The sequence below is a fragment of the Mauremys mutica genome, chromosome 4, assembly GCF_020497125.1.
Source record: "Mauremys mutica isolate MM-2020 ecotype Southern chromosome 4, ASM2049712v1, whole genome shotgun sequence".
Taxonomy (NCBI): Eukaryota; Metazoa; Chordata; order Testudines; family Geoemydidae; genus Mauremys; species Mauremys mutica.
The window spans coordinates 44364331-44376628 of record NC_059075.1 but is presented as its reverse complement, the minus strand read 5'-3'; the positions used below and the strand labels follow the sequence as shown (position 1 = coordinate 44376628).

At 45.1% G+C, this 12298-nt stretch overlaps 1 protein-coding gene across 1 annotated transcript; it reads right to left on the bottom strand.

Annotated features, from left to right (window-relative positions):
• Nucleotides 1-2863: 2863 nt before the first annotated feature.
• On the bottom strand, nt 2864-5198 carry CLEC14A (C-type lectin domain containing 14A). Its single transcript, XM_045012695.1, has one exon. It carries the CDS (start codon nt 5050-5052, stop codon nt 3754-3756), a length of 1299 nt encoding a protein of 432 aa, XP_044868630.1. The 5' UTR covers nt 5053-5198; the 3' UTR covers nt 2864-3753.
• Between the last annotated feature and the right edge of the window lie 7100 nt (nt 5199-12298).

Sequence of the window (12298 nt, the reverse complement as noted above, 5' to 3'; positions counted from 1 at the left end):
AAATCAACCCACCACAAAATGTATAAATTATCTAGTGGCCCATACAGCCATGTCTCTGGGTGATGCCAGACTTCATGCATTTTGAATAAATTACATCCTCTGAGTCAAATCCTGAGAGGTACTGAACACCAGCTCCAAATTAAAGTGAAAGGCAATTGCAGGTGCCTAACAGCTCTCAGAATACAGCCCGTACATGTGCAAGGTTCCTGGAAACAAAGAATTGCCATAATTTAGTCTTGAAAAGACAAACCTGTTTGAGCAGTTTCATAGCCCTGTTTAGAAATCCAATGTCTGAAATGGGAAAGAGATGAAGATTTTGTGTTAAAAATTTTGCAAAAGTAAGGCAAGCAAGAGTTTCCCCAAAGCTCCCAGTGACTTAAATTGTGCAAGGACTGAAACCCACATATAATCAATTAGTCACTTTTCAGATATATGCACATCTGAATACAGGATCAGCCCTCCTGGATGGCTTATATTTGAGATGAAAAGCATTTATCTTTGCAAAGTATAACTGCAACTATATTAGAAAATATTCAAATTAGTAGCCAGTTTGTTTTGTAAAGACTAGTTCATCTCTGATTCTGGGGAGGGCCCATGAGGTGATTCTTTGAGGCCTTCCAAATGTATCTGTATTTATTTATATGCAATGAGGAGACATTTGTCCTCCACCTCATTCTCCTGTTCCAGGAGAGGTGAAAAAGTCACTGCTGGAATCTATGTATAGATGCCACCATTTAAAAAAAGATTTTCAAGATTACCAAACACCAGACCAAGCCAGTTTTCCAGACAGTCTGACTTCTGCAGCCCATGGAGCCAGCTGCCCCAAGAGTCAGGCAGCCAGGGAGCCAGCTGGCCTGAGAGTTTTCCAACCATCTCTGCTCCTGACTCCTAATCCAATGGCCCATTTATGATGAGGTATTAACTCCACGATAACCTAGGAAGAGTGAATGAGGCTGAGAAGGGGACAATTAAACAGATAGGCCATTGATTAGAGCTGGAACCTGGAGTAGAGGGTGAGCCCGAGTTCCCCTACTAACCACTGGAGAAGTGGAATAGATAGGACAGTGATTGGGAAGCCTGCCTGAGACAGTTTGTAGGGAGAGACTGTGATGCCCCAAAAGGGGGACATAGTGACCTAGTTGGAGGGCTAAGCCATGAAGAGAGAGCAGCCTCAGTCAGGGGGCAGCATGGTGTGTGAACAAGCAACAGAAGGGCCACTGAACATGGAAGGAGCGAATACCCAGAGCAGCCAGAAGGAGGCACCCCAGCAGTGAGTGCACCCCGTGACACCATTTTTTCGAACAGGAGTTCTCAAACTTCATTGCACTGCGACCCCCCTTCTGACAACAAAAATTACTATACAACCCCAGGAAGGGGGGAACCGAATCCTGAGCCCACCCAAGCTCCATTGCCCTGTGGAGGGGGGGGCAAAGCCCAAGCCCCACCACCCCGGGCAAGGGAGGGGCAAAGCCCAAGGGCTTCAGCCCCAAGCATGGGGCCTGTAACTTGAGTCGTGCTGCCCAAGGCTGAAGCCCTCAGGCTTTGGCTTCAGCCCCAAATGGTGGGGCTCAGGATTCAGACCTGGGCCCCAGCAAGTCTAAGCCTGCCCTGGTAACCCCATTAAATAGGGATTGTGACCCACTTTGGGGTCCCGAGACACAGTTTGAGAACCGCTGCATTAGAACAAGTAGCCAGCTTGGAAGGAGCTTACGGTAGACCTAGTGCCATCAGCAAAGGTTGGTGCAGCACTGTACCACACAAATATGAATTGGGCCGCGATTCCCCTGCCAAAATCAAAGGACCCTTTTCACAGGTCACAAAAACTAGCTAGGTGGAGGTTGAGGTAGAGGGTACTCTAAATATTTCAGGATCTTTAGGAAAAATCACTTTGGCAAATTTTAGCCATAGCATCACTTTACATTGGTGTACATTTTCAAAGCTATCTTTGCATGCAGGGGCAGCTCCAGGCCCCAGCACACCAAGCGGGAGGTCCACCAAAGCCGCAGGACCAGCGGACCCTCCGCAGGCACGCCTGCGGGAGGTCCACCGGAGCCGCGGGACCGGGCGCGGCATGCTGCTGTGCTTGGGGCGGCGAAAGGTCTAGAGCCGCCCCTGTTTGCATGAAAAAGGTCTAGGAATTTACTTTGTTTCTGAAGCCAAATCCTCAAAATTAGGAAAGAGGGGGTCAAAGGGAAAGAGGGAAAAAAGGCCAGTCTGGATAGGGGGAAAATATGGGAAATGTTTAAGAAACAGACATTTCCAAGCTCTTGCGTCTTTTAAATGAAGCAAAGGTTTTCTGTGGAACAGATTTGGTGGTGATCCAGTTTACCTATCTCTTATTGCTCTCAGAAGACTTCAAATCAATACTGACCATTAATACCCTAACTGAGAATCAACAATGCCATAATTGGAAGGGAGTATCAGCATTCTGAATTGCAAAGACAGTAAGTTGTGTGCCCAGACTGATAACTGACTTACGGGACTTCTGAAAGGAAATCACAAACAAAGGGATTGCATCACCTAGGAAGGATGCACAGAGGGCAAACCTTCCATTCTTTACTCGCAGGGGAAACCCATTGAAATCAATACATCAAACTCATGTGATGAAGGAAAGAAGAATTTGGGCTATACTTGGACTCATGCCCACTGTTCTAACCTGAGAAATTTGGCAACATTCTGGTTGTGCAACTCTGGGTATCATGGGGATGGCTTATTTGCACTCAGGAAGTTTTGCATCAAACTGCCTTAAATCTAAACACTTTAATAGAAAGATGGGAGTTGTGCAATCATTTGTGCAGAATATTTTGTTGCTCAACTACAATACAAAACTGCATATTGTATGAAGAAGCAAACTAAACAGCGATTTAGGTTCTAAAACATCCTTTATTTTTCTTCCATGGACTGATACAAAAGTAACTCCCCATTAGCCTATCTCCCCATCTGCAATTTAATGATTTTCCAAATACAGCAATGAACTTAACATTAAAAGAAAATGTCTGGCTAAACAGTGTTTGGATCTGAGTTTCCTCCAAAATTATGGACGTGTGTATCTCCAAATGTTCAAACAACAATTAAAAATAAAATTAAAGCCCCCAAGTACCACTCAAATATTCTACATCAAGGGATAATTTACACCAAGGCACTTTGGGCCACATTTTCAAACTTGGTTGCTTCCTGGAGATGCAAAGAACCCAAACTCCAGTTGAACTCAACAGGAGGTGCTGGTGATCAGCACTTCTGAAACTCAGGCCCCATCCTCTATATTTTATTTAAGTAGGCACCTAAGTAAGTGACCTGCTTTTCAGAATGTGATTAAAAACTCCCAGGGAAATTACCAGAAGCTGCAGGTGCTCGGAACCCCTGAAAAACAAGCCGCTTAGGTGCCTAACTTTCAGCAACCAAGTCTGGCCATTTTGGCCATAAAGCATAAACGCATTAAAGGCCACATCAAGCCCTGTATTGCAGAGATCCCAGCCAGACCCTTCCTTTGTCAATGCATTGTCATGGGCACGTCTCCCAAGCCGGGTGGCAATTTACATGAATACGTTTAAAAAGCACCAAAACCAGGCGATGAGATTTTCACGGTTTCATCGAAACATCGCCAAATCCTTCCTCTCCAAAGAGATGCCTTGACACGAAGAAGCCTCCCTCCAAATGAGTGGGAGCTGCCAGCTCAGCCTGGGGCCACTCACACGAAAGGAAAGTCAGGGCTGGTTCATTTCAACTTAAGCTTCCATGGTGCCCTGGAGGTTCCTAATTCCCGGGTGGAGCTTCCTCCTCCGGGCTGGGCTCGCCCTCCAATCTCTCTGCCGTGTCTCCCCGGGCCTCCAGGGAATTCTCGGAACTGCTGGTGGTGGCCTCTGGATCACTCTCTGGGGCTGCTGCTGGAGCCGGCTCCTTGCCGGCCTCGCTGGCCGAGGAGGGGCTCTTAGTGAAGCAGAGTTTGAAGACCATCAGCACGGCCCCGACCAGGATCACCACCGTCACCACAGCCATGGCCACCAGGATGAAGACATACGTGGGGGAGGAGGAGGAGGACTGTACCTCCCCAGCGGTGCTTGGCTGAGGGCTGGAGGGGGGGGAAGGCGCACCCGAGCTGCTGCTGGCGACAGTCCCCCCCGCAGACAGGGTCGGGTCGGGTGCCGCTGTGGCCGAGCCCCCGACGTGCCCGGGGCGCACACAGGATTTCTTGTCGGCCCCCAGGAAGAAGCCCCGGGCGCACACGCAGAGGAAAGCGCCCTGGGCGCTGGTGCAGTCTCCGGGCTCCATGCAGGCTCCAGTGCTGGGGCTCTGGTACCCGGAGGGGCAAGGGCACAGCTGCTCCCCAGCGCCCGTCCAGTTGTAGCCGCCCCGCCCCAGCTCGCAGAGCAGCCGCACGTCTCCCCGGGGCCCGGCGCAGGCCACCACGAGCTCAGTGCCCGGGGGACTGAAGTCCAGGGCGGCGCTGTGCAGCTGGTAAGGGAGCGAGTAGAGGAGGCTGCGGGCGCCCTGGGGCCGCGGAGCGGGGCAGGTGCCGTTGTACTGGTACTTACACACATAGCCTTGGGTGGCGGTGCCCTTGCAGCTCCGCTCCTTCCAACCCCAGGGCTCCAGGTCCTGGCGCCCCGCAGTGACCTGCAGCCCCGCGCACCGCCAGGTGAGGCACGACTTGCTCGGCTCTTTCACCCACTTGTCCAGCTCCTTGGGCTCTCCCTGGGGTGCCTGCTGGGGGCCCGCCAGCCAGGAGAAGCCCCGCAGCGGCCATTCCATCCGGGTGCATTGCTGCTGTCTCCTGACCAGCCCGAGCCAGAACACCCAGGAGCCGGGCTCGGCTGCAACCACTCTCAGCAGGGCGAGGATGGCCCGCACCTCTGCCTCCCCGCTGGCCGTGCTCAGCGCTCCCCCGCGCACAGCGCAGGCCTCCTGGGCTCTGCCGAAGGGCACTTGGGCGAGGTGGACACTGTAGCAGGCGCCCGAGCCTTCGCACCAAGTGTGGTTCCCCGGGGGCTGCGCAGCGCCGCACAGCACAGAGCTGGCGTGCAGAAGGACGCACAGGGGAATCGCTCCACGCATCTTCTCTTCCCTCTGTGAAGTGGGGGAGGACTGGATTCTTTTGGCACTCCCCGACCAAGCTGGAACCCCTCTGTTCCCTCAAACTGGAATCAAGCTCAACCCCAGCTAACTATGTCTCCTTGCAGCTCCCAAGAATGTCTTCGAGCCCACCGCCCTCCCTCAAAGGAAATGTGTCAGGAGTGAGGTTTGACCTTAACATCCTTGTTTTGTTGAAGTACAAATGACAAATAGTTCCCCCCTCCCCGCCCCCCGTATGGAAACAGATTAAACCGAGCTGAAGATTAAGCAAAAAAAAAAAAAAACAACCAACACCAACCAATCAACCCAAATCCTTTCCTTGCCTCCATACCCGGGTAAATGAATGGAGCCAGCATAGCGGGGGAGTATAGCCCCATTGTCATCTTTCAGGTACTCCAACTCCAGTTGTGGGTGCTTATCACTGCTGAACATCGGGCTTGTATTATGTAGTTTCTCTCACACAGTTCTGCCGTGTCTCAGGCTGCCTATCAGGATATAAAATCAGTTTAGTTAAACTAGTTCAACTGTTAATTCCATCTAGTTAAATTGGTGCATAGCCCTAATTAACCCCCCACACTCAAACCAGTTTAACTTTCTTAAATTTGTTTAGCTGTTGTCAGTAAATTATTGAATGAAGCTAAACTGATTTAAAGCAAGCATTAAAATGGTTTAAATGTGTCTTCATTAGAGGTTTGCATTGGTTTTAACTAGTTTGATTTCCAACATCTGCAGTAATATTCAGGCACTGTTCTGTTCTCTTCATGTTCTTATACCACACCCATCATTGTGGTATTTGAGCATCTTCCCTTGATGCATTAGGCCAGGGATAGGCAACCTATGGCACACGTGCCAAAGGCGGCACGTGAGCTGATTTTCAGTGGCACTCACATTGCCCGGGTCCTGGCCACCAGTCCGGGGGTCTCTGCATTTTAATTTAATTTTAAATGAAGCTTCTTAAACATTTTAAAAACCTTATTTACTTTACATACAACAATAGTTTCGTATTCACCCACCAAAGCTCATGCTGCAAAACGTCTGTTAGTCTATAAGGTGCCACAGGACTCTTTGCTGCTTCTACAGAACCAGACTAACACGGCTACCCCTCTGATACTTGACAACAATAGTTTAGTTATATATTATAAACTTATAGAAAGAGACCTTCTAAAAAATGTTAAAATGTATGACTGGCACGCGAAACCTTAAATCAGAGTGAATGAATGAAGACTCAGCACAGCACTTCTGAAAGGTTGCCGACCCCTGCATTAGGCAATGTGACTTGCAAGGGGTTCCTTCTCCATTCGTCTCCCTGGAGGAGAAACTAGCTTGTGTAGTTTTGTTTTCTTGTGTGTGATTTATTATGAGCTTCTAATGTTTGAATGCTAGGGAAAGGAACTGCATTTTGCACTTGGAACAAAAAGTGATGAAGTTTGTGGTAATTCTTCGTTTCTGTGGAAGTGAGTTTCAAAGTCTTGGATAAGTCCCCAAGAAGGTTCTATCTCCTGCCCCAAGAACCGTAAAAAAAGTAGACCTTGCATTAGTTTCTTTGCAGTGTAAACTCTTTGAAGTAGAGACAAATGAGGATTATGAATTGAATCCAAATTAAAACAATAGCCCCTGAGTCCATGGGTTGCAAGGTCAGGCTCTAGGTTGAGACCAAACTCATTTTCACTTGTGACAGCAAGGCAGAATTTGAACTCTGATGCCTAAAGATAAAAGGCAACCATATTAACTCCCTGCAACATGAAACTTGGAAGGAAAACATATGTTAATACAGTCTAAATCTTTAATAAGATTTAAATTTCTTCTAATAGGAAGCTTTCCCAGTGAACAGAGTGTTTTAAAAATGAATTAGAGCTAAATTGAATCACATTAATAATTCTGGGCCATATTGTACCGCAAATTTTGAAGCAGAGCTTTGAATTCATTTAGCTTGCGCTTTGCTATTATTGATCTTTCCCCAAAGTAAAGTTAGTTCAGCTATTGTCATTGCCAAGGTTATTACAATTATTTCACTAAAAGATATTAAAGTATTCAGGTGAAAAGAATTTCATGTCGTAACTGGGTATATGAGACATCATCCAGAGACAATTGCAATGCATTTGATAAAAAGCAGCATGATGTATCAAGTAGATACTTTTGTTAAGAGGCTCAAATGGGGGAAAGGGCACTGAGTTCAAGAGAAGTGCTAATGGACTAGTTTGTCACAGCTGTTACTCAGCCCCACAGTAAAGTAAGACCCTCCTTATTCTTGTGCTCAGCTGTTCAGATAGTGATTCAGGCTGTGGGGAGTGAGAGGGCAGAGAGCAACATGCCCCGGAAGGAGCCCTGGCTCCAATTTCCCAGCTTGCAGCCCACAGTAGCTGGTTGGATGCACAGCAGGAAGGAAACTGCTTTATGACGAAGGATGAAGTAACTTATTTTTTCCTCAGAACAAGTAGGAAAGAGAGGAACTATGACACGGAGTCAGAATTTGTTCTTTGGACTATTCGTCGGGCAGTGCAACTGTGTGCAATCTAGTCCTATGTGAGTAAGAACTACTTGTGTGAGCAAAGATTTCAGGCCTGGGCAGTAATGTGCTACATGTCCTTACATATCCTATTAGCCACTCACTGCAGTGTGGTCTGTGCTCAAGGTTAACTAAAAATAAAACAATACATTCATTTTGCCTTTTACTGTTAATTGATTATGTATGAAGGCTATCCATCTATACTATGCCTTGTCACCAAAAAAGTGTTTTGTTTGTTATATTAGAAACATCAGGTCCCCACTTCTAACTCTCTGCTGGAGCGCCTTGGCAAAAGGCTGAGAAATGTGAATCCTGATGGCATACAAGGTTGCAAACTTTTCTGCTTCAAAATGGAATTTATTTAGTTTGTAAGAGGTGCTGGACTGATGGCTCTGGGTGGATACTAGCAGCCATTATTTAGGCACAGAATAAGTAAAGCAACAGCTGCAAAAGAATTCCTTACTCCACCAATAGACCTCAAACTTGTTCTGAAGAATCTATCTTTAGGGATGAGAAGGCAATTCAGTCTCTATGCCCATTCACACCTTGGCTTCTCTTCTGAAACTGCCAGTGAGGGCAGTGATTGGAACCAATTGTGATTGCTTAGCCACTAGGAAATTGACAGGTCCTACCAATTCATTTCACATAGTAGGCCATCAGCTTTAAATTTCCTAATAACCTAGGCTGGATGTGAACCAACAGTTCAGAGATGACAATCTAATCATAACCAGTGACCTGAGCCATCCACTCTCTCATGAAAAAACAAAAATGTGAACTCACTGGGTGACAGAACGCTTAAGACTTAAACCAGCACCCTCCACCCATCTGCTATTTTCAACTATGCCTGCACCCAGTTAGGTGAATGTAGCAGTGGGGAGTCCCACAAGACTGAATCAGGGTAGGAATAAGCATATTTTAAAGTAACAAATAGCTCTAATTAAGTCCTCCATTTTTGGAGTGCTTTTGCTTTGCCATTTATAATTAATTAAATAAATAGAAAAAGAGCTCTCTCACTAAGCAAGTTTTTCCATGTTCTCATCACTCTATTTCCAAAGTACTACTTTCTTTGTGATCTGACAATTACAACACCCAGTTACTTTTACATAAGCACTGTTATCGGTCTATATGAAAGGCCCTTAAAACATCTGGTTTATGAAGAAGACAATAGTAGAGGTTATGCAGCAGTCGGTTGCATAATATCAAATATGGCCAGTCTAATCATTGGTCAGAACCTTAAAAATTACTTTAGTTGTGATTGAGATTTTTTGTGTTATAGCTTGACGCTTTATGGTAGCATTCTTCAGTCTTCCACATACACAATTTGATCTTTTGAGAAAAAATGTGGCAAAATCAGTTTTCTTTTATTAATAGCATGGGGCATTTTCTCCACTGTATAGCCATAGAGTCTATCTGTTTTGGGTAAGACATAATGGAAAATTGAATGAGGTATTAATAGAATCCTTTTTTAGTAAGGATTCAATCTTGCATTTTTATAGGTGAGCTAGAATTATTTTCATGTGAGTGACCAAGAAATTGATCAGCACATATTTCACAATTGAAAGAGTTTAAGGAATACATTTTCACTAGAGGTAGACCGAAAGAGGGATTGTAGGCTGCTGGCATGCCTCTCCCAGCCCAGGGAGGGCTAGCAGATTAGTCACGAGCCACAACCAAGTCTCTTTCAAGGCCTTCCTTCAGGACATGGTTTATTAATTCAAACACAAAAGAAAATTAGTCCCCTGACAAACCCAGGTTGCAGGTCCCAAAGACCTTTCCTTTTGTGACTCTCTCTGTTTCAGGACCTGGCACAGGAGCCAACCTCCCTCCTGCAGCTCTCCTCTGACATCATTGACCTTTTCCCAGCTGGGGCTGATAAGGGAACAGTGCAGGCTGGCAACAGGCCCTAAAAGGGGCAGGCCTCTCTGTTGTAGGGATACACTAAATTTAATCTTACTAAAAGCTTTATTTTCTTTTCCAGATGCATTGGGGGAGATTCAGGAATCAGCCTACTCATGCAGGAGACAAGACAAATGATTACTTAGAATGCCACTGAATGGTAGACAGGGAGACTAGCTAAGATGCCCAGTGGCATCCATTACCCCCAAGGTGATATGGGAAAGTGTTCTGGGGGGCATGGTGGGCTAAATTCTTCTTTAGCAGATATTGTTTATTTTTGGACCAGCAACAAAATAATTTTGCCGAGTTCAGTACCTCCAATTTCCCCATCTTTCCCCATTCCCTGCACAAGAAGAATGGCTCAAGGAACCTCTACTCAGCCCCTGAAGCTCTGCTGACACTTACTCCCCCAGCCATACCGCCTTGGAAAACCAAGCCAGAATTTATCCCTGAAGTCCCACCACTCTGTTAGAGCTAAGGGCTAAGTAAGAATTTAGCCCTAAATCACCTAACACTAACAGACACTCTGCATAAGTGAGAATCACCACCATAATTCCTAAAAAGAATGTCTCTGACAGGTGATCTACTGGGGTATGACATCATAGCTTCAGCAATCAGTGCTGCACAATACATATGTCATTTCTGAAGCACTGCTTTAGTAAAATAACAAGCCTCACCCACATTTCACATATGAAATCATATATGAGCTTGGAAGAATACCCACTGATTATATGGTCCATTAGTGGCCTATAGGTATATACTTCTTCAAGAAAATGCTTAGGGTGAAATACTGACCCCACTGAAGTAAATGAGACCAAGCTTTCATCCTTAACCTCACTGAATTCTTACAATGAAAATAAAAGAATGAAAGATTCCACTTAGCATTTATATTCCATGTTGCAATGTTGTTATTTTACAGAAAACAGGAGAGGAAAGGAAAATGAGAATTTCTGTTCTATCGTAACAACTTGCACGATCACAAATATTTAATTATTCACTTTCAAAAAAGACTATGGTGATAGCAATACTGACTTACAAAGTTATGAAGCGATAACCCAGTAGAGGTCATGCAAGTTCCTATCTACCATAATAACTATTTCCAATGGCACTGTCTCATAGTTTCTGGATTTTCCCCCCTGAAATAAAGCATATTTCACAGTAATTATTGAATCAATGTGTATCATATAAATTTTAGCTAATCATTTGGTGAAAGGTGGGACAAACGAAATGAAGTGATGGGAGGGGGCCACGGAATCCTCAATGTAACTTTTACATATTTATTGTAACTCAAAACCTATACTGTGTCCGCTATGCCTGTGTATTTGTCATGCTCTCTATTAATAATTACATAAGAAAATAATTTGTATGGTAAACAATTCTGTTTACCTTTAATAAAAAGTTAGCAATGTAGGCTCCAATCCTGCAGTAAGCTCCAGGAAGGAGGCCCCCCCAGCATATGCACATTTAGTACACTAAATCACTAGAAAAAAATGTACCAGTGTCTCAGTACTTTTTCCATAATAGCCTATCTATAATCAAAAAACCAGTATTTGTGAAAGTTGGGATGATTATATAACTCTTATACATTCCACCACTGCCTGAAAACTCTCAAAACCTGGTACATTGCATGGTCTATTTTCTAGCCTGGATCTTCATGCAAAAACTCTCTCTGGTGCCAATGAAGATTTTGCACAAAGACTGGAGGGAGAGAATAGCCATACAATATTTTCTGTAAACTGAAAATAATAACAGGAAAAACTGCAAATGTTTTTTATCATGTTAGTAGTATGATTTGTTATCTTTTCCCTATCTAGTCTCCTCCCTCTGTAGTAGGGGTGTCAAACACCCAGCCTGTGAGCCAGATCTGGTCCACTTGATGTATTTTTGTGGCCCCGCATGATGTATTCAGATTCTGCAGAATCTAAGCTTTCATTTAAAAATATATCAATTTTTTAGCTCTTGTGGTAGCAAAGAAAACATTCCAAATGTCAGCTGAGTATATCCATTTGGTGTTGTCTTCCTAAGTCTGTAGACAGCCTGAAACAATGATTTGGAGGTGTGAACTCCCCTATGCCCATTAATTGAATTGGAATATTAATGCTAAAACCTAATGATGACACTTGGCCAGCTGATCATTTTAGGATAGAATAGGAAAAGGGGCTGAGCGTGAAGCACAAGGTGGGTGGGAGTTGCTACATAGAAGGAAATACAGAGCCAAAAAGGAAGAGACACACAAGACAGGGAAGAGAAAGGAGGATGGAGAATGAATAGAAACAAAAGGCAGAAATAGTGGTCATTCTAAACTGAGTGGTGCTGAATCAGGTACTGAATAAATAATTATAATAAACAAAAGTTTAGGCCCAGATCCACAAAGGCACTTAAGTGCTTAAATCCCCGTTTCAGGCTCACTTCAAACTACAAACTCCCCACTTGGCTGCCACATAACTTTGCAAGTGCCTAAACTCATTCAGTGCCTAAATTTTCACGGTGTAAGTTCCCTAGGTACCTATGTCTTTGCCTTTGGGCATACACTCTGCTGCCTGTGAACATGACTACTGGATCAGGCCCCATTCACTATCCATCCAGAATAAGCAGTGGAGGTGCTGGCGGTACCAGTGCCCAAGGCATAAGAACATAAGAACACCCATATTGGGTCAGACCTAAGGTCCATCTAGCCCAGTATCCTGCCTTCCAACAGTGGCCAATGCCAGGTGCCCCAGAGGGAATGAACAGAACAGGTAATCATCAAGTGATCCATCCCTTGTTGCCTACTCCCAGCTTCTGGCAAACAGAGGCTAGGGACACCATCCCTGCTTTTAGCCCAGT

Coding starts and splice junctions, on each gene's coding strand:
- CLEC14A (XM_045012695.1), bottom strand. CDS start 5,052: ATGCGTGGAGCGATTCCCCTGTGCGTCCTTCTGCACGCCAGCTCTGTG.